This window comes from Pteronotus mesoamericanus, unplaced genomic scaffold (assembly GCF_021234165.1).
Source record: "Pteronotus mesoamericanus isolate MK-2021 breed Mesoamerican mustached bat unplaced genomic scaffold, CSHL_Meso_final contig_221, whole genome shotgun sequence".
NCBI classification, from domain to species: Eukaryota; Metazoa; Chordata; class Mammalia; order Chiroptera; family Mormoopidae; genus Pteronotus; species Pteronotus mesoamericanus.
Genome location: NW_026555092.1, coordinates 15,761,357 through 15,789,110, shown reverse-complemented (window position 1 = coordinate 15,789,110; position 27,754 = coordinate 15,761,357). Strand labels below are relative to the sequence as shown.

Genomic DNA, 27,754 nt, shown 5'->3' with positions numbered 1-27,754 from the left:
TAGTAAATGCTCTTTGTTGAAAAACCTAGTATAGTTTTCCTGACTGGACCCTAGCTGATGCAAACTGTTAGGAAAGCGGCACCGCTTTTCACTGGAGCATTGAGCTAAAATAAAGTACATTTGGAAGTGCAGGGGGTCATCATGAGAAATGAGCCTGCCTGACAGGAAGGCTGAGACAGAAGACAGAGTGCTGACATGTTTTGTCACCTAGATCTAGCCGTGCATGGAGCCACAGATAGCCCCTAGACTTTTTCACTACCTGAGCCAATAAATTTCATTGCTTAAGCCATAAGGGATCGAGTTCTGTTGTTGCAATCAAGAGTCCCACCTAATCCAAAGCACCTCATCCCACCCCCAGAAGAGGTGCCCCACTCCACACCCACCAGACAGCCACGGCCAACGACCTCCTACTGAAAACTTTAATGAAACCAATAAGTTAATAAGTTAACAAAGTGAGGTACTTGCATATCTGAGAACCGGGTTGGTGGGGAACCTTGATTGTGGAAGGAGCGAGGGCTTCTCCCCCAGTCTCCTTTGGTCGTAGGGTAATCCCATTCTCCTGCCCCTCTCCACAGCTCCGTCTCTGAGGGGCCAAGGGGTGGCTCTCTGGGGACAGTGCAGTGCAGGTGAGGTGAGCCAGAATTGGCTCCATCCAGGGCATGATGGTGACATGCAGAGGGCATGTTGGGGCAGAGGCTGGGCACCATGGGGCTGAGCAAGATTCAACCCCGGCCCTGGTGCTGGTGCATGCAGGTCCCCAGTCATGAGATGCAGGTGGCTGGGCCGGAGCCGCTTGTTCACTGGTACCCTGCAGAGGGTCACTCTGGGTGACCTGCTACCCATCACTCTCCTGCCACCTGCAATAGCTTTGCAGAAGAGGGGTAAAGGGGTGGGGATGCCAAAGAGGTGCTGGGAGCCTGGAGGGGATGGGGACTTATGCCAGTGTAGGGGCTGCCAACTAAAGGAAACAGTGAGGAATGGAGGGAGGGGAAACAGTGCATTGAGTGTCAGATGCACGGGTGGTGCCTGAAAAATGGGAGTTGCTAGGTGCACTATTTTTCTATCTGGGACTTACAGTGGCTAGGAAGGCAGCAAGCCTAGATAGGAGCAAGCCTGATAACCACCTGGGGAAGGGCCTGAGGTCTTTCCAGGGCTCCCCAGGCCCCAGAGGCCTAGGCCTGAGTTGTGCTGTGGGGACATTGAGGAGGGCCCTTGGAGGCAGGCAGAGGCAGCACTTAGGGCTCCTGGACCAGTAAGGAGTGGTCTCCTGGAGAAAGGGGAGCTGCTAAAGCTCTGGGGTGGGGCCTGGAGAGACCTGGGGTAACTTCAGACCTCCCTCTCTACCTGGTGGGGGGGGCACCACTGGACAACGACCTGCAAGGCCAGCCCCCTGTCATCAGCTGCAGAGGCCCAGGAAAGGCTAAGTGGCTCTGTGCTCATGTCTCCATGTGTGTGTAATTGCCTGTGTCCGTGTGCGTGTTAGAGGCTTTCTGCATGTATGGGGAAACTAAAGGGACTTCGCATGTGTGACATGGGAGCACTGTTTGTGGGAGGTTTGGGGGAAAACACAGAAACTTGTGCTGTCAAATGTGACTGGAGGGCCAAAGAGAGGAGTAGACACCTGGCAGGAAGAGGGAGATCCTGGGAGGGGACACTGAAAAAGGGAAGAAAGGCCCAGGCACTGCTCTTGGGGAAGGCAAGGGAGAAACAGGCCCCATGCTGGGTAGGGAGGGGTGATAAGCCAAAGAGTGGAAATGGGGATCATGGCCAAGCAGCCTGAGACCAGCTACTGCTGGGGGCCCATCTCCCAGTGGGGGATGGGCAGAGGGACCCCATAGGGGTCTCCAAAGTTGCATATTTAACATAGTTTGCATATATGGTGCCCACCTGCCTTATGGCAGGAACCTGTGCTTGTTGGGTACCTGTGAGGGCACCTTGGGCCCACCCCCAAGGGGGCGGGGACTTGGCGGGAGGGCTTCCCTGCTCTGTCCGAAGGGCGGGCCAGAGACCTCACCTTGCATAGCTGGAAGCTAGTTCAGGGCCCAGAGCCCCAGCGACCCGCTCCCACTCCCACTCCCGGGGCAGTGCCCCTGCCAGGCGGGCTGGGCTGAGCCTTGATGGAACGGGCAGGGCACTGGGGGCCCAGAGGTTGCGGGGCAGCGCTGCTGCTGCCCTCCGTGCGGCCTGGCATCTCATGCTCCTGAGGTGGGGCGGGCCGCTGGCACCCACAGCGGGTCTCTCGCCCACCCAGGCAGCTCAATACTGCACGTGGCCTCTCTCCCGGCGAGGGAGCGAGTTCAAGTAAGAGAAGAGTCCGGAGGCCTCAGGGGGCGCGTCTGAGCGCCAGGCCGAGGCGCTGGCGAAGTGCGGTCCGACACTGAGAAGCCCCTCAGTCCATGTTGGTGCTAACCGAGCGGGAGATGCTGAGCGTCTGTGCGGAGACGGAGATGTCCTCGTGGTCCACAGGGCTGTGGTAGTCCGAGGTGATGTCGGGGTCTAAAAGCGGCACTTGAACGGTGCCCAGGCTGGCCGAGGTGCCAGAGCGCAGGCAGCGCGAGTAAAAGCCCAACAGAACGTCCAGCTTGTGCTCGATGGACTGCACCTGGGGGCGGGGCACGGGTGGAGGCGGGGCTTGGATGCCACTGGAGGTGGGTCTTGGGGCGGGGCGATGCTTGAGGTGGGGCTTGAGAGGGGCGAGGCTGGGGGCGGGGCTCGCTGGGACTAGAGGCGGGACAAGGCTAGGAGGCGGGGCTTGTCCTAGCGCAGCTGGGAAAAGTTGAGCGTGGCCGGAGAGTGGGATGAAGCTGGTAACCTGGGTTTATTCCCCGGGATAATCCAGGCGATCAAGAGACAACCGAGGCAGGGTTAAATTAAATAAGTGGGATTTACACGGGTTTATCTGAGATTACAGCAATGGAGTGGAGCTTAGCAGGACAGCAAGGGTTTATCATAGGCAGCCTTACTGGGGAGGCAGGGCTTATCTGTGGGGAGGGGTTCTGCCAGGCAAGAGATGTATTGGTCCTGCTTGGGACTCCCTGGCTGGTGGGTGGTCTGGGCTGCGGCTCTGAGAGGAGCGCCCTCCCCTTGTGTTTGTCCCCACGACCTCGCAGAGCTTCTTGGTTGACGACTGGCTCCGCCACGCCAATGAAACGCCCTCGCACACTTACCTGCTTCTCCACCTTGACCACGCGTCCCATCATACTAATTTCATCTGCCGCCTCCGTGTCCGAGGGCCCCTTGTCACCTTTCTCCCGGGCCTTCCGGTCCCCAGGGCTCCTGCCCACAATCTGGTCCACTCTACGGGGAAAAGGAACCGTCAAAGAGCCCAGACACACACACTCCCTTCCCCCCACACAAGACCTGGAAGTTGTCTTCTGAAAGGGGAGACAGAACCTGCACCGGAGGGAGAAGGCTACCTGAGGAAGGGGGCCACTTTGCCTTGTCAAACGGAGGGACCTGACCACTGCTTTGAGCGTTTTCCAACTAGCTGAGCAAAGGCATCACACAAAAGCATGACAAGCAAAAGGAGCACCTGATGGGAGGACAGCTGGAAAAATGGACTGGGAGAAGAGGAAGTGGGTTATAAGGTGCACAAGACTGGAGCTGGTCCCGAGTTACTTTCTGCTCTCCATTACAGCAAAATTCTCAAAAGTGTGTTTTCTCTACCCTCTATCTCCAATTTCTCTCCTTCCGTTTTCTCTAAAACCTATTCCAATCATGCTTTCATTTCCACCATTTCATGAAGTCTACTGTTGTCAAGATCCCAGATGACCTTCATGTTCCTAAATTCAATGATCACCTTTCAGTCCTCGTTCTACATGCCCTATTAGCAGTGCCGGGTACATCTAAGCACCCCTGCTTCCTATACTTTCTTCATTTGGATTCCCAAACACTCTCCTGGTTCTTCTACCTCACTGACTTTCCTTCACCTCTAAATACTGCAGGACCCAAGACTCACTCCTGAAAACTCTTTTATCTTATTTATTCTTACTCACTAAGTGACGTCTTCAGTTCCAGATGTTCATCTGCTATATACTGTTAACATCAAATCTACACCTCCAGCCCCACACCTCTCCTCTGAACTCCACTCTCCTCTAACTGCCAGACCAACATTCCATTTAGATGTCCGATAGGCATCACAAACCCAACACATCCCAACTTTCCTGATCAAAACTTACTTTACTCATTGCCTTCTGTGTGTCAACAGACAGCAACTTTTTCCTTTTATTTAAGCCAAAAACTTTTCTTCACCCTTGACATCCTTTCTCTCCTTTAAACCCCGTCAGAAAACTCTGTCAGGTCTATCTTCAAAATGTATATAGAATCTAGTGATTTCTCCCCACCTGCACTGCTGTGCCCCTGGTCCAAATTCCCTGGATGTCTGAAGTGGCATCCACACTGGTCTTTCTGCTCCCGCCCTACCTCCCTTATAGGCCAGTCTCAACACACCACTTAGAATGATCCTTTTAAAATATAACTCAGATTTTATCAGTCTTTTGCTCAAAGCCCTCCAGTGCTTGCATCTCACCTTGGATGGACACCAACATCTTTGCAGTGGCCTACAGGGCTTTATACAGTTTAAGTGCCATTAGCCTTCTAACTTCATCTACTACTCTCACATCAGGCCCACTAGGCTCCTTGCTGTCCCCAAAACAACACCCCAGCCACCTGCCCATCCCAAAGCCTTTGCGCTCGCTGTTCCCTCTGGCAAACTCTATTTAAATAGCCACAGGGCTGTTTGCCTCACCTTCATTTTTTTCCCCTGAAACATCACCTTCTCTCCATTTAAAACTGCAAACCCTAAAACCCTAGACCTCATTTTCCTCCTTAGCATTTATTATCATCTGATATATTCTAGTTTACTTATTTAACATCTGTTCTCCTTCCACTAGAATGAAGGCTCCATGAGGGCAGGGACTTTGTTTTGCTTCCCACATTTCTCCACTTCCTGGCAAGCAACAAATACCCAATGAGTATTTCATGAAAGAAGAAATGAATGAGCACACAGGTGAGAATTCAGGCCACAGGAGGGGAAGGGCAAGGTGTAGGTGACTAGGGTCTTGGCATGAGACTTCTTCCTGTGTGCTGGGTGGAGAGAAGTTCCAGAAGATTCCAGAGGCAAGAGATGGATAGCATGGAGGACAATTTACCTGTCCCCTTGGGAGATGGGAGGTCACTGATTATTTTAAGCCTATTATTTTATGACCAGGAAACAGTCATCTAAAGCCATCTCCTTAATTATGCAGGTCAGTAAGATTCTCACAGAGGACCTGCCACTGGGGTGGTTCTTCAGGTTCTACAGGTGAGCGGTCTGGCCTCCGCCGTGAGAAACTCCAACTTCCACAGTGGCCCCTAGGGGGCGCTGGGGCTTCATTCAGGCACTGGAGGAGGGGCTTTAGCCTTCCACCCTCGCCTAGAACCGGAGTCGAGACCTCCCTGCGTGGCCCCACTGATGGAGGATGGGGGACAGGCGCACTCACCGAGCCTGCAGGCTCTTGATCCGGCCCAGCATGTCCAGGTGCCCTGCCGAGTACTGCTCGATGACGTCCTTCACATCGTAAGGTCGCAGAGTCTCCTTGAATTTCCTTTTGGCCACCAGGAACTTCAGGATCCTGTCAGGCGAGGGTGTCTCAGAGGGAAGGAATGCTTTTCCAGTCCCTTCTCAGTCTCTTTGTCACCCCCTTGTCCGGCACCAGGGCTTCTCCTGCCTGGGCCACAGCAAACAGCCTCTGCTGGGTCTCCCAGCCTTCCTACCTACCCACCACGCCCCCACCCCCGCTCCACCCCACCTGCTCCACACACTGGTAGGTTTGTTTGCTACTCTTTAAAAGTGCCTGTATCAGCAGTCGCATTAGCCCAGGGTCGGGGAGGGTGGGAACAGAGACTGGGCCTGCCCGTTCTCTGCTAGGTGGCACACTGTTGCTGAGGACAGCTTGGAGAAAGACATTTTTGCATTCGCGCCACAAATACTTGTTAGCGTAGCTGTGCGGGACCCTGGGCACGTGACAGGGGTGAAAGGGCGTCAGATCCAATCCCTGCCCTCAGGAGCCCTTGTCTGAGGTGGTGTCAGACTCTACAGACAATGATGGGGTGATAGGGGCCATGTCAAGAAAGAGAGAAAGAGGGCTGGTGACCATGAGAAGGGAGACCTTGGCTGGGGAGGTCAAGGGACAAGTCCTGAGAGTGATACTTTCTAGTCCCAGGACAAGAAGCAGGGGATGAAGGGAGGCTTTCTGGGCACAGGTAGGCATGGAGGTGTGTGAATGAGAGTCAGTTCAAAGCAGCTGAAACAAGATAGGAAGGAAAGGGGGTAATTCATAGGAAGTGGGGGTGCATACGAGAAGACAGGGAAAGAGATTGGCCTTGAGTCAGAGGCTGCAGGAGGGTGCTCTGAAGAGCCCCAAATCCCTCACACAGATTGGGCAATGGGAAGTTGGGGTGGAGGCGAAGGGCCCGTGTAGTTTACTCTGCTTTAGCACATCCCTTCTGCCAGCCCTGGAGGGAACCTGGGAACCTGGGGCTTATTTCTCCAAAAGAAATACAGGCAGGAAGACAAGCTCCAGGCGATAGGCCTGAGCTGGAGGTGGGCAGTGGGGTGGAGCTACCGGACAGCTTTCAGCAATTCAGGGCTGAAAGGGACTGAAAGGCTTCTAAGTCTGAGTCCAGGGTGACTCCTGTGGCTTGGGTGACAGGATGGATGGTGGTGCCACTGCCTGAAATGGGGACCCAGGAAGCGGAACAGGTTTAGGGCCTGCGGGTGTAAGGAATCTGTGGGATGGTCATGGAGTGCTGCCTTGGGCCAGGTGGCTGCTCAGGCGTCACGTTCCGAAAGCCAGTCACTTGCAGGGGGAGAGATGGGATGTGTAAAAAGAGGGTGGTAAGGGAACTCAGATTCTCAGGGGGTTCAGGGGAACCGAGCTGACTCTGAGTTTTAAAGGAACACAAAGGGAAGAGGCTTGTGGGCAGGTGCATCAGCCAGGGAAGATAGGATTTGAGTCTGGAAGGCCTGCTGAGCTGCAGGCTGGAGACAGAGACTAGGACAGGACTCCATGGCAAGGAGCTTAGGGGCCAGATCATGGCTGGGCTGTGACTACAGGGTTGAGAAGACTCTGGTTACCCCTTAATTGTCAAGGCAAGGAGACAACCAGTAGAGTCAGTAGGTCAGGGGCTTTCAAACTGTTTGACCAAGACCTACCGTAAGAAACACGTCAGTGCACACAAACCAGCACACACATTGGAACCCACTACACACAAACACACATACATATAACTGAAACATTATTTACCCTTATACTAGGATGTACATGGATATTTTCTATTCTTTTTTTTTAATGCTGACTATGGCCAACTCTATTGATTTCACTAAGTTGATTTCAAACGGTTGTGACCTGTGGTTTGAAAACCACCGCTCTAGAGGAAGTCCTAGGAAAACAGATAGGCTGAGGTCAAGACACCCAAGAAGAGAAAGTCTGAGACACAGATGGAGGGAAAGAGCGTAAGACAGAGACACAGGGTGAGACAGGCAGATGCTGATACACAACCAGGGAGAGAGATAAAGAGAAGAGAGCCTGACATAAAATGAGCAAGAGGAAGGAGAGAGAAAGAGAGAGGATGCTTTGGCTGTGAGGGGCAGGGCTGTGATGGGCAGCTGAGCCCACTGCCTCACCCAGCCAGCCCTCCAGACGTAAGAGTACGTGGAAAACCTGCTGGGAGCCATATGCCACCTCCTTACCCACCCTCACCAGGGTGCCAGGCAGGCAGCAGCTGGCGTGCCCGGGAGCTAGGCCAGGCCTGGCCATGAGGGGAGGCCCCAGAGGGGAGCAGCAGTGGGCTGGCAGATGAGTCGGGGGAGGGCCCACCTCAGACCTAAGTCTCACCTGACAGAGCGGATGACCGTCTTCACAGCAGGCATGACGTCATCCACGGTGAGCTCGCACTGGTAGCTCTTCTCCTCTGCCACTTCCTCGGAGGGGCCCTCTGGAAATTCAGGAGACCCAGGTGGTGGCAGCAGAAGGGGCCACTCCCACCCCCTACCACTACATGCCAAACCACACCTAGAGGTACTGAGAGGGAGACCGAGGCCCAGAAAGGGCCCAGAACCTTCCTGGGGGCACAAGTCGGACCAGACTTCAGCCTCCCTTGGTGCGCTACCCAGTGTGAAAATCTCCAGTCTGTGGCATGCTTTCTCCCTGTGGCCAGCCAGGGCAAACGCCTACGACGTGGGCGCACGTCTGGGTCTGGCCTGGGGCAAACTGCACAGAGCCCTGGAGGAAGCCCCACTGGTTCCACCACGCATGACAGTGAGTCCCAGAGAAAAGGGGCTTGCACACAGCCTCTGCACACAGTCACTCACAGGCTTACCCTGCAGCCAAGAGGGAAGGAAGCTCAAGGGGTGGGCTCCCCTGCCCAGCTCTGCCACTGGGGAAGGCCCCTAAGTCAAATCATTTTCCTTCTGGATGAAAGAACCAGCTTCTCTGAGACCGGTGCCCTGCACTGCACAGAGGTGATGCTGTCCTGGCCCCACAAGGGCAGGAGGTGGGGAGAGGCCATGTATGTTCCAGGGCAGCAGGGAAGAGGAGGCCCAGGCACCAGCCATGCCCAGACTCCCATGGGTCAGCACCTCCCAAAGACTGGTTTGTGGGGTTAACTTTCTGGGAGAGGGCTCTCCGAGTCATCAGCCAGCAGCATGTTAGGGGCTGACACAGCACAGACAGAGCCAGCATAACTGGGTCCCCTCCCTCCAAGGCCAAGGGGTTTCTGGTCCCCATCCTCCATCGTTGCCCACCTACCCCCATGCAGGGGTCTGGAGCATGTCAGAGCTGGGAGAACTCTTCCAGAGGACTTGGTCCAACCCTCTTATCTTCCCGAAGAGGGCACTGGGGCACAGGAAGGGGCAATATATTGCCTAAGTCACAGTGCAAGTCAGGAGCAGAGCCAGAACTCAAAAAAAGTGACCTTTTGCCCTGGCTGGGTGGCTCAGCTAGTTGGAGCATCGTCCAGTACACCAAAAGGTCACAGGTTCAATTCTTGGTCAGGGCACATACCCAAGTTGTGGGTTCCACCCCAGTCAGAGCACATATGGGAGGCAGATCAATGTTTCTCTCTCACATTCATGTTTCTCTCTCTCTCTCTCTCTCTCTCTCTCTCTCTCACTCGCTCTCTCTGTCTTTCTCTTTCCCTCTCTCCCTCCATTTTTCTCTCTCTCAAATCAATAAACATATCCTCCAGTGAAGGTTGAAATTTTTAAAAAAGCAACCCGCACCAGGCTCACAGCCTCAGACAGTAACTGCAGACTGGGCTGGGTGAACAGGGACAGGGTGGAGAGCGTGGGTTGTGGAGCTGGACAGACCTGGCTGAGGATCACAGCTCTGCCCATGCCTAGCTGAGATCTCAGTCTCCACATCTCTGAAAGGGGGTTAAAAACAGAACCCACTTCCCAAGGTGGTTGGGAAAAGAAAACAAGAGAATCCAGTGCGGGGCTGCACACAGTCCAAGCTCAGCAAGTATGGACTCCTGCTCCTGCCAGGGCACATCTGTAATGCAGCTGGCTTTTGATGGACGCTCAATATATATCGCAAAAACGCTTCTGTTCACCTTCTGTGGATAATCTCCTTTAATCCTCATTGCAATCTTATGAAATAGGTTCTATTATCATCCCCATTTTACAGATGAGGAGAATGAGTCCCTGAGAGATTAGATTACTCAAGAAAAATGGCAAAGCCAGAATTCAAACCCAGGCAGCCTGGCTCCAAAGCCTATGGCCTTAACCCCTACCAAATGCCACCCTCTGCATTCGCATTTGATTTCTCAGTCTGGAGCCCAGAAAAGCAGGTATCATGACACACATTTTACAGACCAGAAGCCCGGTGCCCAGAGACGGTCAGTCAGTTGCAGAGCCAGGACTAGAACCAAGCCTTTCCACCCCCAGCTCGGACTCTGTCCCCACCCTGCCACGCTCAGCAGGGGCTCACCCTCAGCAGACGAGCGGGGTTTCAGTCTCAGAGAGGCCCGGAAGCGGGTGCGGTCGTTGAAGCTCCAGCTCTTCTGGACCTTGGTGGGGCTGCTGGCCTCGCCCATCTGCTCACTGCTTGGGGAGGTGGCCATCGGCGGCGGTGCCAGGTGCTGCTTGGAGGGGGCCGTCCGCCTCTGGGAGCTGCCTATGCGGATGCGGTCCTTGATGCCCATCCGGCTGCTGGCAGAGCAGATCGGGTGCGGGGGAGAGCCTAGTTAGCTGGAGCTGGGGTGAGCACGGGTGGAGACACAGCTGACTTGGGACTTGGGGGTGGCTTTTGGGTCTTGGTTCTCCACCAAGTGAAGACTTGCTGGGATGGGACAAAGGTGCAGTGAGGGGGGCCCTGACTCTTTCAAGAAGTTGATCCAGGCTCCGTCTGAGCAGATCCTCCCCCCAGCCCCCACTTCCCACCCCTCATTGCCCAGACAGATAAGGGGTGCACAGGAGACAGATGTCAGACTGGGAGGAGTGACAGAAACCCAAGAAGAAAGTCAAAGACAGACAGGAGGACAGGGGAGCTGGCCTGGCCCAGATGGGTGGGTGGGTGGGTGAGGTGGTGACAGGCTGCTAAAGGATGGAGAAGCCCACGTGGCCATGGACCCGAGGTTAGCCGCCAGCTCCTCACTGTACACAAGGGCCGGCTTTGAGGAGTTCAGGGTGCATGTGTGTGTGTTTGCATGCATGCAACAGTGGGTGCACATGTTCGAGTGTGTGTACATGTGCTGGTGTGTGTGTACATGTGTCAACTTATATTTTCCTCTTTCCCCACTCCTGGAACTATCTAACCCCACACTGGTCAGGTCAGGGCTTTAGGACCTGGTATAGCTACACAGGTAGGGCCATGCAAAATTCTCAAGACTCCATCACACAGACTTCAGTGTATGTGGTGCCCCTGGAGGTGTGCAGAATACTGGCCTGCGGAGGGGCCTTGGCCCTGTGGGTTTAGCTGCTGAGCCCACATGTGTGCCAAGGACTTGTCTGGTGCCCGCCCTCCTGGTGAATGTCTATAACCTGTTCTTCCGTGGTCTCCCCTGCTTGAACTGTGCCCACTTGGACTGATAACCTGCCTGTGTGACCATGGGTTCTCCCCTCCACAGCCCCACACTCCCCCATCGCCTGTTCACTAAGCCCCCAGTGGAAAGCACCTACCCATGTCTGTGCTCGTGTGAGCACACAAGCACATCTCTGCGCGTGCTCAAACTTCCCTTCCCACACTCCAGATCCCCACCACATTCCCCAAACCATGGATGAAGGCAGTTGCGGGGGCTCAGGTTCCCCAGTACAGGCTCTGGATAACCAATACCTGGTAGAGTAACTCTGTGTCCAAGAGGTTCAAGGACCATGTTATCGCTGTTGGAGTAGGACCTATGCAAACGTCCCCCATCCCATGCCCTGTGGGTGTCACAGCTGCCTCCCTGCTATGGCTTTCCACCTGGAAGGCCCCCAGCAGACAGGTTCAAGGGCCTTTCTATCCCAAATGTCTGGGGCCCTGGCTCAGGAGAGCACCAGCCAGTCTCAGAAGAAGCCTGAGGTGGGGCAGAAATTGGGGGACAAGACTGTGTCACCTAGTTTCAGGGACTTTCAGATCAAGGGTAGAGCAGAGGACAGATTCTGGTTTCAGGTTTGGGCAGGAGCCGGGGCCCCCCATGCCCCGGGCATGGGGTCCAGGGTGTAGAGTCAAGGTACTGGGGTAAGGGAGATCTTGAAACCAGGGGCACCTTCGGGAAGGCAGCCAGGATGTAGGGCCATCCTTACAGGCAGACGCTTCTGCCCAGAGGGGAGAGGTTATAGGTCAAGGATTGGGGCCCTGAAGATCAGAAGGGAAGGACAGGGTGGCCCCCGCAATCTAGCATGCTGTTTGCTGGCCCAGTGTCCCCTCAACACATCCCAAAGATTCCAACCAAAGTTTGAGGTTGGCTCTCCCAAACTTTCTTCTGCAGAGCCATTCCTGCGAGCTCTCCTCATGCTGGCAAGCACCCCACACCCGCCCAGCCCGTGCAACCGGTCCTTCTGTCCTCCAGTCCTTCTGTCCTCCGCTCCTCCAAGGGGGAGAGGAAGAGAGGGAGGTGGAGAAGACCCTGACACTCAGCCGAGGGCCTGGAACTCCAGATCTCTGCGCCCAGCGCAACGCTCCAATGGTATTCTGGGGGGAGGGGATGACCTCCCTGTCATGAGAAGTGTGCACAGAAGACAGCTTGCACTCAGCAGGATTTATGGAGGAAAGTGTCTGGGGGCTTGTACTAGAGGCTTTGAAAAGTCCCTTTCCAGCTCTGATTCTGTGGTGGCTGAAGGAGCTCCCAGCCTGGGTTGCGGGGTCCTATACCTCTCCAGCCTGCCAGAGGCCCTGGGCACCTCTCTTCAATGTAAGAAGACTCTGTTTTCCCAGGGGTGGCCCTGGATGCCAGCTTCTTGGGCAGAGCCCAGAAAATGGCTCACATCAGCCTCTCTGGAGCCTAAAAGCTCAAAGAAAATGGAAAGAAACCTGGCACACGGTGGACACGGAAGGAGCGCCTTCCTTTCCCAGGATCCTGCGTGCACACAAGGTCCTGTCTCACTGTCTCAGCCCTTCCAGTTCTCAGCCACTTCATGTGGTGGGTTCTGTATTTTCCATCCCTGTTTCATAGATGTAAAGGGAGGTGAAATGACTTGCCCAAGGTCACAGTGCTCCAATAGGTGGAGCAAAGACTGGAACCCATTTTCCGTGACTGTATAGACTGTTCTTCCTCTGGAACAAGCAATCAGTTAGGGTCTAAGACAGTGGTTCTCAACCGGGGGGGATTTTGCTCACTAGGGAACATTTGGCAATGTCTGGAGACATTTTTGGTTGTCATACTGGGGTGTGCTCCTGGCTAGGGATGCTGTTAAACACCCAACAATGCATGTGACAGCTCCCGACAGCAAAGGATTAGCAGACCCAAAATGTCAATGGTGCCGAGGTCAAGAAACTTGGGTTTGGATCGGGAACCCACATTTCTAAGAATCAGTGCCTCTGGGTAGAGCAGCCAGGAGCTCTGTCACACATCTCCTACTCATGGGCTCCCCGGTCCACAAGCCTCCAGAGGCACTTCTGGGAAACCCAGGACTCCATGAGCCCAGCTGCCAGGCAGTGCCAACAGGATGAGGCCCACATGGGCTCTTGGGTTCTTCATGGCCCAGCTCTGCCCCCATGCTCAGCTCCTGACCTCTCACCCTCAGATCTGGCCACGCTGGGCTGCCCGGTGCCTTGCCACAGCTGTGCCCTCTCTCGCCTCCGCACCTTGCCACTTCCTAGGCTTAGAACGCCCTCCCTCGTGCCCACTCCTTCAGGGGCCCCCTTGGGGTGAAGTGCCTGACCCAGGCTCCACAGGCCGTCTGCTTTCTCCTTTCACTGCATTTATCACACCGAATAGCAATTACTCTTTGCATCTTTCCAGGAACCATGTTTTATTCATCATTGTGCCCCCCATCCCCAGTGTGGGGCTGGCGCGGGGCTGGCGCAGGGCAGGTACCAAGGAATATAGTGGTGATGTAGCTAAAAGAGCTGGGCTCTGGAATGAGCGAGGGAGGTACCAATGCCACTCCTCAGGCATCTGCTAGGTCCCTAGGTGGGCAATGGGGAAGGTAAACCCAAGGCCCAGCAAAAGTCAGAGTGGGAGGGACTCTCAGAGAGCCTCTAGTTCAATCTGCCCATTCCACGGATGGGAAACTGAGGTCCAGAGAGGGAAGCAATTTGGCCAAGATCACACAAGGGGACAGCGGCAGAGCCAGAACTCATCCCAAGGCTCCTGTAAGTGCCCCTCCCGGCAGAGTGGGCACCAAGCCCATGCCCTCAGGCTTGGCAGAGGCATCCCCCGGAAGGTGAGAGGCTCGTCGGGGCCCCGAGGCAGATGGCAGGCGGCAGGCACATGCACCTTGTCGTTGGCCCATCCTGTCCCCCTCTCCAGCCCCCAAACTGGGTGGAGCAAGGAGGAGTGGGGACAGGAGGAGCAGGTAAGGGGGTACCTCGGTCTCCAGCTGGCGTGGATCCGAAAGAAACTCCGTTTATTACTAAACATCTGGCTGGAAAGTTGAGAACAAGACACAAACAGAGGTTAGTGGGAAGGAGACAGGTGGGCAGAGCATGGGAGCTGCCAGGACGGAGCTGGCCTCCTGTTGCTGGTGGGAGAGAAGGCCCCCCCGACCCAAATCATCCTCCGCCCACATTCCCAGAATGTAGACGTTCTCAAGCTTTGCATGAGGATCTCCTGGGGAGACAGCTACATAAGCAGGCTTCTCTGTCTGTTCTGCAGAGGTTCTCTTCCTGGGGGCCTGGGGAGAGGTCCGGCTATCTGCATTTTCAGCACATCCCCCACAGAACGCTGATGCAAGGAGTCAGTGGGCCGCGCTTGGAGAAACCCTGCTTTAGCCCCTCATTGCAAAACCCCAGAGAGAGGAGGCGCTGGCCCTGACAATTCCATGCCCCAGGAAGTCCTGCTCCTTGTAGTCCTGGGAATGCACTCGACCTGGGTGCACCTACAAGCACCACTGAGGGTGTGACCAATCAGAGGTGTGTATGGGTATATGTGTGGGGTCCCAGCTGGAGCACCCACGCCATGAGATCCAGACAGCCAAGATTAAGGACATGGCCATTTAACCTGAGTCTGGTGCCTGGACTCCTAGAAGTCACCACTCAGACCCCTGAGGTCCCTCGGTAGAAAGGACACTCCACCACCATCACCACGAGCCCACCAGCCACACAGACATTCCAGGGCAGACAGACATAAGGCTGGGAGTTAGTGACGGCCAAGCGCTCAGCAATAATCTATTCCTAGGCCTTTGGGGGCCCAGAGACCCAGAGCAGCTGTGAGGGGTGATACAGGTGCTGGTCTCCCAGCTAACCTCTCTTCCCAGAGCCTTTCTATTCAGGTAAGATGAGACCAGAGTCAACTGGAAGCCACAGAGCACCCCGGCTCAGCTGGGCAGGGTTGTACCGATGCCAAAACCTTTGCGTTTCTGCCTGAAGATGGGGATAACAATGACGGCCTTCCGGCCATGACAGAGAATCCGAGTGCAGCTGCACCGTGGATGCTCTTCCAGGAAGCTGCCAGCCCGGCCTGGCCAGTCATGCCTCCCCTCCCTCCAGCCCCAGATTCTGGAGGGCTCTGCCTTTCCACCCGCTTCCTGCTAAGCCCCTGGCCAGAAGTGTCCTCACTGAGAACAGGGAAGGCATGCTGCTCCCAGCATCCCCTGCACGGAAACCACCTCCTCCCAGAAATGAAGAAAACCAAGAACTCCTTATCAGCTTAAACATCACTGATTTTCTGCCCAGAACACAGAGGCTCAGAGTGACTTGATGACTTTCACAAGGACACACAGCATCAGGTGGCAGAGGCAAGCTTCCAGCGCACCTCCTCCTCCTGACCCCAGAGTGGCTCGCCTCTTCTCCCCTCCCTTGTTCTGGGTCCCAGGCTCAGCATCACACCTGAGGCTCAAGGCCCAGGTGCCTGGCTGGCCAATGCAGGGGTGATATGTGAAGATGAGACGAAACGAGATGGGTAGAGGACAGGGGACAGGTAAGAAATGAGGTGGGATTGAATCCTTGACCTCCAAGCTATCCCTCCACAGGAGCAGCCACTTCCCCACACTGTGAGTGAGGGGGCTTCCCTTATCCAAAGAGGCTTAAAATCCCACTATTATGAACATGTATGTGGGGGTAAATATTATTTCTTGGCTCTTCTTCCAAGATGCAAAAGCTCCAGGCGAGTCAGGTCAAGAGGAAGAAGATTGTTGGGAGCAGCAAAATGTCCCTCAGTAAGGAGGAAAGGCATTGTGGGAGAATCCCAGGAGGATCCTCTGGGTTAGCAAAGCTGTGGACAAGGCTTACACAAGACAAGAGCATTAGTCATTGGTTGAGTTTACGTAGGTCCTACAGCGGTTCTTAGTCACAGAGCTCTCTTTCCAGCTGGCATCTCGTTCCCGAGAGGCAAGTTCAGTGTCTAGCCCTTCCTAGAGGAACATGCTGGGGGAGGGGTCCCTGCCCTCACACCCCAGGATGGTGCCCACGATTACCTGAGCCGTAAGCACCTGTGGCCAGCAGCCTCCTCCTCTCTCCAGCTTCCGGGGAGGGATGAGGGTGCAGGGATGGAAGAGTGAGGGGGTGGGCACGTGGAAACAGAGAAAGAAAGAAGACAATGGAATGAATGGAGGAGACGATGGGAAAGGATGGCGTGGACAGATTCCCCCACTCTCCCAGGTGACAAAAAAGGTGAGTCCAGCCTGGCCCCTCCAGAGAGGCTCTTGGCCTGTACCTGACAATACCTGGGAGTCCCCAGAGCAGGCCAGACACCCATATAGTAGCTGGAGGCAGGTCTGAGAGAGGATGAGACAGAGAATGAAGAGGAAGAGGAGAAGCAAGAGGAGGCGGTGGCCCCACAGGGCCCCTACCTTTCCCCAGGGCAGAAGGAGGCGCTGCCCGGCCGGTGGCAGGTGGCAACGGGCGGGTAGCGGGAGGGGGCTCCGTCAGGTACCGGCGCCCGCCGCACCTCCAGGGGCCGTAGGCCCCCATTGCGGGCCCGTTGCACGTGCTCAAACAAGAGGGCCAGCTCTCTGCAGGAGAGGGCGCCATCAGCAGCAGGCAGGGCCCTGGCAGCACCCCTCACCCCACGGGCACTGAGCTCCTGAGCTCACATCCTGCCAGGCCCTGCCTCTCTAGAGGTGCTCCAGGGGTGTGCGGTAGGGGAGACTAGCCTTTCTCACTCCCTTTCTACACCTGGGAAACCCTCAGGGATGCCAAGTAGCGTTGTGCAGGCTTGGCACGCTCCAGGGCACCTTCACGAGGGGGCAAGTGGGAGCTCAAATCCAGCTTACTCTGCTCATCAAGCTGACCGCCTGGTCATGGAGCTGTGCCTCCTCGGAGACCAACAGCAGCCCTGAACTCCTCACCCTTCAGATATGACTCTGGGTTTTAGGGGAGGACACTGAGGCTGAAGAGGGAGACTTGACAGTGTGACTAGCCCAGTTTCCTTCCCCTCTGGGTTCTTAGAGACTAGGTTTGGCGCTCAGCTTCTTCCCAATTCTCCAGGCATTTCCTGTTTCCATAACCCAAGGAAGCTGTCTCCCCTTTCTGCCTTCCCATTGTATAGATGAAGAAACTGAGGTCCAAGGAGCCGGAGGCCCAGTGGACCCAGAATCTCCAAACCAAGCTCTGTGCCTCTTACCAGAGGACCGAGGACTACCTCACCCCAAAATCTTCCCTCACACACACATATTTCTAACAAACCAGTCCCCGCACCGCTCCCCGAGGCCTGGCCTTATGGCCTTACAGCTCCTTCTGGGAAGGGCGGCTCCTTCTAATCTAACTACCCTCCTCGCCTCTGAGGTGGGAGCTTGCCTCTGTCAGGTGGAGGGATGGGGGTAACCAGTGTGATTACAGCTGCCCCCCTTCTCTCCTGCTCCTCCCCTGGGAATCCCCTGGGGCTGGGAGGGAGCAGGGAGGGGGGCAGCCAGGTGTCGGGATGAGTGGGATCGTGCAACAGCTGCTCTTCGAGAACTAATGAGGCAAAAAAGAAAAAAAGAAAAAGGGACCCGCAGAAGCGCTGAGCACAGCAGCCTGGCCCGCCTTGACGTCCCCTTGATGGCCGCCTGCCCACGGGAGCAAGCTGAGCTCCGCGGTCTTCACTCCTGCCTGAAGGCCTGGCAGGCCACCTGGCCACACAAACCTTGAGGATATTATTCATAGCCCCCTGCACCAAGCCACCCCTTTGTGGTCTTACCCCAGCTGGGGCGAACTCGCTTCTGGGCCCTAAGGCTGCTGCCTAGCACAGTAAAAGCAAGCACATATTCACACACAGGGGTGCCCTGTGGGTCCCTGCACCCAACTCTGGCACACCCATTCTAGCCCATCCCATGCTTCCTCTCTCCAGCTGCAATACACCAGGCTGGCAAGGGCTAACACTGCCCTCAACTCAGACTGAGGGGAGATGGGCTGGCTGTGCCACTGTCCTGAGCGGCCCTGGCTCTGGGTAAGCACGGGGGCTGCTAGCATCCAGGCGAGGGGCAGGGCGCCACCCCGTGCCCTGTGTTCAGTGTCCACAGCCTTCCCTGGGTACAGAGAGTAGGAGAGGACACCCCAGGCTCCAAGTTAGGCAGGACCTGCAGAGCCAGCCCCAGATGCTCCCTTGGGAGCGGTCACGCCTGTCCCACCCTCCAGGGTTGAGTCCCAGCCACCTGTCCTGAAGGGCCGCTGCCGTCAGCCCCTTCCCCTGCCTCCCCCCTGCTCCAGGGCCTACCTGAAGGAGGGGAGGATGCTGTCGTAGTAGTACCAGGTGGCCGTCAGGTAGGCCCGGCTCATGTCGGTGGAGTACAGGCGCCATGCAGCCTGGTGGTATGGGGGAAGGGGAATGGTGGACAAGGCATCAGTGAGGGCTCTCAGCCCCCCAACAGCCCTCCGCCCCTGAGAGAACCCAGGCCTCGGGCCGGCTGCAGGGTGCGCAGAACCAGAAGCCAGTTCCAATTCCATAGCCACCAATAGGGCCCGCCAAAGAAATGGGGGCCTAGAGAGAAATGACTTCCCCCAGGTGACAGGCAGATCAGCCTCAAAGTGTGGCCGTGAAGAGCTGAGGTTTGGCCACGGGGCAGACGAGGGTTTCCAGTCCCAGCTGAGCCCCTTATGAGTGTGGGCCAGTTAAGTAAAGCTGCAGGGCCTCAGTTACCTCATCTGTAAAATGGATGCAACGCAACTTACCTAACAGGGTGTTGTGAGGATTAAGTGGGTGAATGTATGCGAAATGCCAAGTGAAGTGCCTGGCACATTGCTGGCACTTAATGCCAAGTTCCCCTGTTAAACTCTCCTGTTATTTCCCTCACTACAGCCGATGGATATCTATTCATTGTGTATTTGATTAATGTCTTTCCTCCAAGACTGTAAGCTACATCTCGGTCCCCACAGTATCCTCTGGCACATGGTAAATGTTCTGCAAATGTTTGAGGAGCGAATGCTGACTGAGTGAATCATTATTACTAATAATAACCCCACCCCATCTTCCCCAGCTGCCTGTCACTGCCCATGGGGTTGAGGAGGGGAAGACAGAGCATCACCTCCCTCGGCATTCGTGGACTTGCACGGCTTCCTCTGCAGCGGGAGGGATGAGTGCCAGACAAGGGGAAGGTCTGTTTCCTTCCCTCCGGGTAAGGAGAAGAGCCAGGGAGGGACTGTGAATGGGGTAATCAACGAGGGCAGGGAGGCAGGGAAGCTGTTAGGCTGGACAAAGTAGGACTGGCCCTGGATGCCCCCCTTTTTGGGGTGCCCCTTGCCCTTAACTGACTGCCCACGTATGAGCTCAACCGTCAGGCACCCTCCCAGGACAGGAATATTTTTACTTCCTGCTTGCCTAGGCCCCTGGCTTAGGCTGGGGAGCAGCTGCCAGACTGTCTCATTAATTATGGGCACCACAATACCAGCTGTCTCTCGGCATGGACAGTGCCAGCCGCCTGCCCCTACAATGCCCCTTGGAAGGCCAGCTCCCACGGGAGAGTGGGCATTGTGCCCCAGGGGACGCTGAGAAGGAAAGGCTGGGCTGGTAGCTGCAGATAGCAGGGACGGGGAGCAGAATTCCACAGCGGGGAGCAGAGATAAGGAGGGCTGAGTCAGACTTGGGGTTGGGGGTCAGAGGGTGGCACGCTGTCATGGGCCATGCCAACATTCTCCGAACTGTTAACGCAGGAGTGGCCCTTGCACACACTCCTGACCAGGGAGAAGCCAAGGACTCTGAGTCACAGAGTCACACAAATCAGAGCCCTTGTCTCAGCTCATGCCATGTCAGAATGTCTCAGCACAGTCGGGGAAACTGAGGCCACGCACACCTGTTTTTTACCCCACCCTTCTGGCTGCTGCTCCTCTGTCTCCTTGGCTGGCTCAACTTTTTCCTGCCCAGCCATGGAATGTTGAGGCTCGTAAGCCCAGTTCTGGACCTTCTCCTCTGCTCCCTCTTTCCCTCTCCGCACTAGGTGAGCTCACCCGTGCCCAGGGCTTTTTTACCATCTATAAGCACGGGCTCTACATCTCTGCCCAGCCCGTTTCCCTCCTCTCAGCTACACGCCTGCACACCCGGCTGCCGGCTCAGCATCGCCACCCAGGGGCACAGAAGACCCTGGGACCCACACACCCTAGCCAAACTCACAATCTTCATCCCCCAGATCTGGTCCCACTCCAGGGAGCACGGCCATCAACCGTCCCATTGGACAAGCCAGAAACCTGGCAGTCGCCCTGCCATCTCCCTCTTCCTCACTCCTCATGGCACTAATTTCACCTCCCAGATATGCAGAATCTGCCCATTCCTTCCCATCTCACCTGTTGCAGCCTGAGTCTCCATCACCCAGCAACCCGCCCCGCCCAGACTGCTGCCAGAGCCTCCCGCCTGGTCTCCGACACATCCCGAGTCACCCTCCAATCCATTCACCACTTCTCAAAATACAGATCAGATCATGTCACCCACTCCCCTCCTTCAAACTCGTCAGTGGCTCCATGTTGCTCTTAGGAAAAAGTTTAACTCCGCCCCCTGGCCCCCAGGTCTGGGCCTGGCCCACCTGTCCACTCTCTACCATCCGCTCTCCGCCCTTCCTTCAGCTCTCTGTTCCTGCTGGCTTCCTTCAAGTTCATCAAACACCCCAGGACCTTTACTTGTGCTGTTCCCGTACCCTGAACGCTCCCCCTTCACCTCTTCACCTACTTAACACCTACCCGCCATCCAGCTCTCGGCTCAGGTGGCATTTTCCCAGGATAGCCTTCCCTGAATGTCCCTTCAAGGTCCCCAGTTAAAAGTGCTTCAGAGAACCATTTCTTTCTTTCAAGGTGTTTATCTCAGTTTGTAGTTACAACGTTCATTGGCGTGAGGGGGGCTTGTGGGATAAATTAATGAATTAAGGTGTTAGGAGTGGAACAGGCTTACTGGTGGCTGCCCAGCAGACGGGCGTCTCTACCAGGCTCCTAGGGCCCCCCCGGCCAGGCTGTATTCCGCTTCGGGCCATGGAGAGTTGGAACCTGAGTCGGCCAGTGGGGCAGCTCTGGCTAATCCTCAACTGGACATTTGGTACACAGGGACATTTTCGACAATCTGAGTCAGCATCCCAGCTCTGTTCCTGACTTGGCGTATGACCCAGAAAAGTCACATCTCCTCTTTGAGCTTCAAAGTGGAGTCACAGTTGTGAAGCTGGGACACAAGAGTCAGCACATAGTATTGACACACCAGTTCAGTTCAGGGACTTCCTAGCATCCTGTACCTGGATGAGGTTGGCCGCTGGCATCCTGCGCTTCTCGAAGTGCTTCTGCCGGTGCTGCTCCTGCACCTTCAGGGCAAAGCCGGAGCCAAGGATGCCCTAGGGGGACAGGCATGGTTGAAGGAATGTGGTAGTGGGGACAACAAAAGGCACTCTCTGTCCCTCTGCGATGCCCCCCACTGCTAATGCAGAATATGGGCTTAGCAGGCTGTGCCCCCAGACCCCCTCGCCCTCAGGCTGGGCAATCCCAGGCAGACCAGGACTCACAGCAGGCAAGGCAAAGAAGGAGATGCCTAGTAAGGCGAAGCCGGCAGCCAGGACCCTGCCAAGCCATGTGTGAGGCGTCTTGTCACCATAGCCGATGGTCGTCAGTGTAATCTGGGAACACAAATGGGTTACCCAGGGGCTAGTCACAGGGGCCACCCACAAGAGCTGTTAAATAAGGCGCAGACAGATGGAAGCCTGATCATGAGGAAAAGGGCCCCCATGGTTGCTCACAAGGGGGCGGTCATGGGGATTGGTGAGGGGCACAGACAAATTCCGCCCCCACCCCCAGCCCCAAGCAGGAATAGAGGTCACAGGGCCTTGACATCTGGGACTAAATGGGGGCACAAGCAGGTCCACTGGGGTAAATTGGGGGCTAGCATACAGGCTGGTCATTCGGGGACCCCAGCCGTAGCAGAGAGGACACGGACAGACCCACTCAACGCTGACATTGAAGGTCACAATGGTCAGGGATGGTCCTAAGGGAAGGGTGGCCCTACATGGACCCTCACATACCGTTCCCCACCAGAGTGAATCAGCATAGGAGGAGAAGTCAGAGTTGGCGTCCTTCTCAGCCAGATAGACCAGGAAGGAGGCAAAGATGAGCACCAGGAACCCGATGTACCAGGCGGTGATCAGCTCCTGCAGGGGCAGCAATGGGTGAGACCTCAGGCAGGACCGGGCAGAAAGGCATGAGGAAGTGGGGAACGCTGTGCCCACCGCGGGGGGTGTGGGGAGAGGGGGGCTCCCAGAATGGCCAATGAGAGGTGTTGGAGAAGGGGATAAAAGTACCCCAGCTCTTCCTACAATAGTTCCCTGGCACCGGTTCTACCCACCTTTCTCTTCTCCACCCCTCAGGGAGAACCTGCCCCTCCTTCCTGAAATGGCCCAGGGCTCTCCCAGACCCCACCCTTGATCCTCCAGGTTCCAGGGCCAGACCTTTGCCACCAGGCCCATCTTGCCCCTCCCACCAACCCCACTTTCAGGCTTCCTTCTGGCCCCACATCAAGCCCCGCCCCCATCCCACCCTCAGGCCCCGTCCCAGCTCCCCACTTTGCTGTGCATGTAAACCCGCCACCCCATAAGTTTCTAAGTGAGACCTTTCAAGCCCTACCCCTAAGGCCCTCCCTCTTGGCCTGGTCGAGACTCAGAGACCTGGCTTTGGCCTAGATTCGGTCCCCACTTTGTCCCGCTCCTTACTCCAGGCCCTACCCCCACCCTTCCTCCTTCCCCGGGGTCCACTCTCGCCCCGCCCTCCATGCTCCAGCTGGACCTGGCCCGACTTCTGACAGGCCCCCAGCCAGCCTCACCTTGCTGTGCGCATAGACCACCGAGCCCAGCAGCTTCCAGGTGCCGCCACGGCGGTCCATGCGCACCATGCGCAGGATCTGCAGGAAGCGCATGCTGCGCAACGCAGATGTGGCAAAGATGTTGCCCTGCGTGCCCGCGGCGATGACAGCCACCGAGGCCACGAACACGATGAAGTCTGTGGGGGTGGGGGTGGTGAGGTCATGGCCAGTGCCAGCTACCCAACCCAACCCACCCTGCCTCAGGAGCCTGAGGTCGGGGATTCCTGGGATCATGGGGCCATGTCGGGGATTGAGAGATTCCACGGATCAGTGCCAGCAACCAGGGTTCGCGTCAGGGATGGGTTTAGGATGTCAACACTGGGGCTTGGGGTCAAGGGTCTCGCGCACAGGTTTGAAGGAAAGGCCTTACTACCTACCGATGACACAGAAAGGTTTTCTGGCAAAGCGGAAGCGGCCCTGCCATCCTCGGTAGCGGCAGCAACATCCAGCGGACCAGACGCGGATGATGTACTCCAGGCCAAACACCACAATCATCACGAATTCCTGTGGGGCCAGGGGCCTGAGTCCTCCCCAGTCTCCAGGACCAGGGCCCAGGTCACGCAGCCCAGAAAAAGTCCAGAGTCCCTGGGTTGGGGTACTAGGACTCCTCAAACCACCTCTCCTGGAGGTTCTTGCACCTGCAGGAACCTGAGGATCCTCCAAGGCAGGTGGCCCCTTCCAAAGAGACCGAATGTCCAAGTCCGTCCTCTCTTTCTGTGCCCATGAGCTATAAGGGTTTTCCTCCTCACTGCACCCTCCCCCTTCCAATCATCCCAGACTCTCTAAAACAGACTGAGTGACATAAAGGGTGGCTGTCTTTCAGCTGTCACCCTCCAAGAGGCTTCTGTTTAGGGAGAAAAAACAAAACAAATAACAAACATCTCACTGGGAGTGGAGTTAGCATTTTGGGTCCTGAGAAGAAGTGGGACGTACTCACCTCCTCTCTCAGCCCTCATAAGCCTAGTCCCCCAACACCTGCTATAAAGCGAGAGATGAAACCCAGAGATGGGCAGCCACCAGCTCAGGGAACACAGAGCACAGCAAGCCACTCCCGGAGCCATGGTATGAGAAGCCTCTCTCCAACCTTCCCCCTGAAGCCCAAGATGCTACCTCACACAGCCGCCCTCAGACGGGGGCTCCAGCACTCACCAAGATGAGGAGACACTCATTGGCAAGTTCCTGGTGCTCCTGGATAGTGGACAGCACGGACAACACCAGGCAGCTGAACACCAGCAAAAATCTGCAATTGCAGCATGAAGGGAAGGGTTAGACTGCTAAAGGGACAGGGTAGCCAAGGAGCCTCAGCAGAGGGCTGTACAGTCAGAGGCGGTAGGAAGCATTTTTTGAGAAGAATTATCTGGAAAGCAGATGAAAGAAGCAGCCTCAGAGTTCCCTGGAAGTGTGGCTCTGGGCTGAACACCACAGGGAGAAGCTCCCGAGCTTCGGGCTACTGGCCTCACAGGCACCTTAGAGTTCTCTCCACTGCCCTTGAAGCAGGCTGCAGTTCAGAGAGGCAGTCCCTCAGCTTTGAGTGGTAGGTTGATCTGGGCTGGCACTGGAACAGACTGGCTCAGGGTCCCACCGCCAGGAACACCTCCAGGCTCAGTCACTCTTAAGTGTGGCCTCAGCCCCTGGCTCAGATTCAAGGCTGTCTTAAAGGAAGTGCTCCAGAAATCAGCCTTGGGTGGGGGTGGGGCGGCAGCAGGGAAAGACGGTGACTGAGGGAGGGGAGGGGCCCCCCATTCCTTAAGATCCCTGAGGTGGCAACAAGCATGGCCTCGTCTGCAGAATGGGGCCAACTGCCCCTACCTTTATGGGCCTTTGAGAAATTAAATAATGAGACAGCTATGGAAATAAAGGGGATCACGGAGGACAGGTAAGGGAGAAGGATGCAGAGGGGAAGACGGTGGGAAAAGTGTGTGAAGAAGGGAATCGGGCAGCAAGGAACCATGAATGGAGGCCTGGAAGTCCCCTGAAGGCAGCAGGAAGGACTGAGTGGCCCAGAGCCAGATGTTTAGACACGGAAGGCACTTGAGGACCCAGTTCCTCCACCACTTCTCCCAAAGCCAATTGCAAGCATGAGGAAACTGAGGCCAGGAGAGCGAAAGGCATTGCCCAAGGTTACTCAGTATGTCCAGGATGAGATTAGAGTCAGGATTCCTAACCTTCCAGTGGATGGGCAGAAGGGAAAGGGCACGAGGACGGAAGCTAGTGGCCTCGGGAGGATAGGACGCCTCAGGGAGGCAGGATGAGAGAGAGGCACTGCTGCCGATGCAGCAACAGGAGATGCGGCTGGCCTCCAGCAAGCGTAGCTCTTCGGAACAGGGCGCGGGGCGCTGGACATGCATGTACCCCAGAAGAGACGCCTGAAGGAATGGACATTCCCCCAAATGCCCCCCGTGTCTCCCCAGCTGGGACTGCTGCTGCTGCATTCTGCCTAAAACGCCTTCCCGCGGTAGCCTGCTGAGACTGCTCCCCCTTCCCCTACACGATGCCCCCTGCTCTGAGGGGCCCCTGGGATGCCCCCTACCCGACTGTTCCCCCCGGGGCTGGTCTCCCTGTGTGTGGCCCCGGTCACTTTCTGCACAGCTCTATTCGTGGTGACAGGAGCATGGTCTGGGAGTCAGAGAGAACTGGGCTCGAATTCTAGTCCTGCTGTGCGCGCGGCCCTGGGAAAGTCACCTACCCTCTCTGAGCCTGTCTCCTCATTTGTAAAGCAGGGACTAGCAGGAGGAGACACAGGGAAAGGGCATGGCTCCACCATGACCCACTTACACCTCCTTGGAGAGGGACTCCCAGCCTGCTCAGAGGGCAGGTTTAGGGCTCCATCCCAGCATATGCCATTGGGCGAAGGAGGCAGGTGGCAGATGTCAGTAAAGGGTTTTAAATGAATGAGGGAGGAGGAGGAGAAGGCCTTCTTAGCCAGTTCCAGACAAGAGCTAAGTCAGCGAAGACGTAAGGCACGGGGGAGAGCACCAGCTCCTCCTGTTCAATTATTAACCACAGAAAACGCAGTGGCCACATTCACTGGGGATAGAACTGTGGCTGACACAGGGCTCAAGGGCAGAAGGGCCCTCCCTGAGGTCACCTCATCCAGCCCCCTCCTCTGGGAAGGGCTACAGCCAAATCGTGATGAACCTTTACCCCAGTGCTGAACGGAAACCCTTCAGTCCCATTGCTCACCCGCACTAGGGGCTGCCTACGGGGTGTTTCAAAAAATTTTTTTTCCTCAACATTTTTCTTCCTACACCAATGGTTACACAAATTCACAATAGGTTAAGTGGGGGGAAAAAGCACATTAAGGGCAGTGTGATCCCAATTTTTTAAATGTAGATGTCTTTTATATGCTGTATACCAAGAGTCAGTGTGACTTATCTTTGGGTGGCAAAGTTTACAGTGACTTGGCTTCTTTTTTACTTCTCTGAATTTCCCAGTATTTTTTAGAATAAACATGGGTAGTCCTGGCTGGTGTGGCTCAGCAGATTAAGTGCTGGCCTGAGAACCAAAAAGTTTACCCAGTTCGATTCCCATTTGGGGCACATGCCTGGGTTGCAGGCCAGGCCCCCAGTAGGGGGCATGCACAAGGCAACTAATTGATGTTTCTCTCACACACTGATGTTTCTCTCCCTCTCCTTCTCCCTTCCTTCCCCTCTCTCTAAAAATAAGTAAATAAAATCTTTTTAAAAAGAATAAACATGGGTAATCACAAACTAATATAAATTGTAAAACACATTTCCTTAAAAACACAAATGGAGGGGAGCGGGAAACCACTGTCAGTCCTGCCCGCCCCCCTTAAACAATGGCCTTTGCCATTAAACAAGCGTGACGCTGTGGCAGCCTCTCTCCAGAGTCCAGCTCGCATGTCCAACCGCCTAGTCCATGTCTTTCCTTGGATGTCTGGTGGCCTTTTATACCAAATATGTCCAAACACACACTCTCAGTTTGCCCTCCAATTTTGCTCCTCTCCAGTCTCTCCATCTCAATAATGGCACCACTCAGGGACTCGGGCTGAGTATCTGAGTGACCCTTGACCTCCCTTTCCCTCACCTTCCACATCGCATCCTTTAGAAATGTCTATTGGCTCTACATTCAGAATATATCCCTGGACAGATCACGGCTCACCATCCTGACTGAGCCACCACCTTCGGGCCCCTGACTGGTCTCTTTGCCTCCGTGCTGGCCCTGCTGTTACCTACTCTCTCCAAAGCAGCCAGGTGACCTTCCTATAGTGCAAAACCAGAAACCATCATCCTCCTGAAAACCCCTCACCGGCTTCCCCTCACACAGAGAACGAAGCCCAGCCCCTCAGCACAGCACATCCAGCCAGGTCCGCTGAGCTGTGCCCCGCACTGCGCCCCCTTTGATCTTGTCTCCCTCTCAGCCCTGGGTCCCTGGGCCCCAGCATTGCAGCCCCCTCGCCCTCCCTGAAACACACTGAACGTATTTCCGTCTCCAGGCCTTGCACTTACTTTGCTGTTTTCTCTGCCCATGTATTGCTCCCTTACTCATCCAGGTCTCCGTTCAAACATCACTTTTCTGGGGTCCCCAACCAACCCCTGTCCAAAATAATGGCCCCATCTGCCCTCTCTCTCCTCTTACCCTGCTTTATTGATCTATTTTTTCATAGCACTGTTGAAAGATTGAGTAAATGAAGAGCAGAATTTCACGTTAAACAAACATCAGGACATCATGTCACCAAAACCCCCAGTTTGTACCCACCGAAGAGGCTCTCAAAGCTTTTAGTGCATCTATCTCTGACCCGTTGGTCTCCCTAGCATCCTTTCTGAGAAGGGAAGAGGAAGCAGGCCTCTGACCTTGATGAACTCCATTTGATGATGCTGTTCAAAAAACCCCTGGGCCCTGACTGGTGTGGCTCAGTTGGACGTCATCCCGCAAA

General features: G+C 55.8%; 1 protein-coding gene across 2 annotated transcripts in view; it reads right to left on the bottom strand.

Moving 5' to 3' along the window:
• Positions 1–475: 475 nt before the first annotated feature.
• Positions 476–27,754, bottom strand: part of KCNQ4 (potassium voltage-gated channel subfamily Q member 4) — a 53,752-nt gene continuing 26,473 nt past the window's right edge. Inside the window, exons 2-16 of one of the 2 annotated variants that reach the window (XM_054572054.1) lie at positions 24,007–24,097; positions 23,235–23,361; positions 22,819–22,994; positions 22,025–22,150; positions 21,512–21,622; positions 21,248–21,343; positions 18,259–18,347; positions 16,415–16,576; positions 16,040–16,084; positions 13,994–14,050; positions 9,972–10,192; positions 7,878–7,977; positions 5,481–5,612; positions 3,168–3,297; positions 476–2,602 (exon numbers count right to left, since the gene is read on the bottom strand). In XM_054572054.1, coding sequence (XP_054428029.1) covers positions 2,390–2,602; positions 3,168–3,297; positions 5,481–5,612; positions 7,878–7,977; positions 9,972–10,192; positions 13,994–14,050; positions 16,040–16,084; positions 16,415–16,576; positions 18,259–18,347; positions 21,248–21,343; positions 21,512–21,622; positions 22,025–22,150; positions 22,819–22,994; positions 23,235–23,361; positions 24,007–24,097 — 1,876 coding nt within the window. In that variant the 3' untranslated portion in view covers positions 476–2,389. The remainder of the gene's footprint in view (positions 2,603–3,167; positions 3,298–5,480; positions 5,613–7,877; positions 7,978–9,971; positions 10,193–13,993; positions 14,051–16,039; positions 16,085–16,414; positions 16,577–18,258; positions 18,348–21,247; positions 21,344–21,511; positions 21,623–22,024; positions 22,151–22,818; positions 22,995–23,234; positions 23,362–24,006; positions 24,098–27,754) is intronic. The other variant, XM_054572053.1, reaches the window with a different exon arrangement.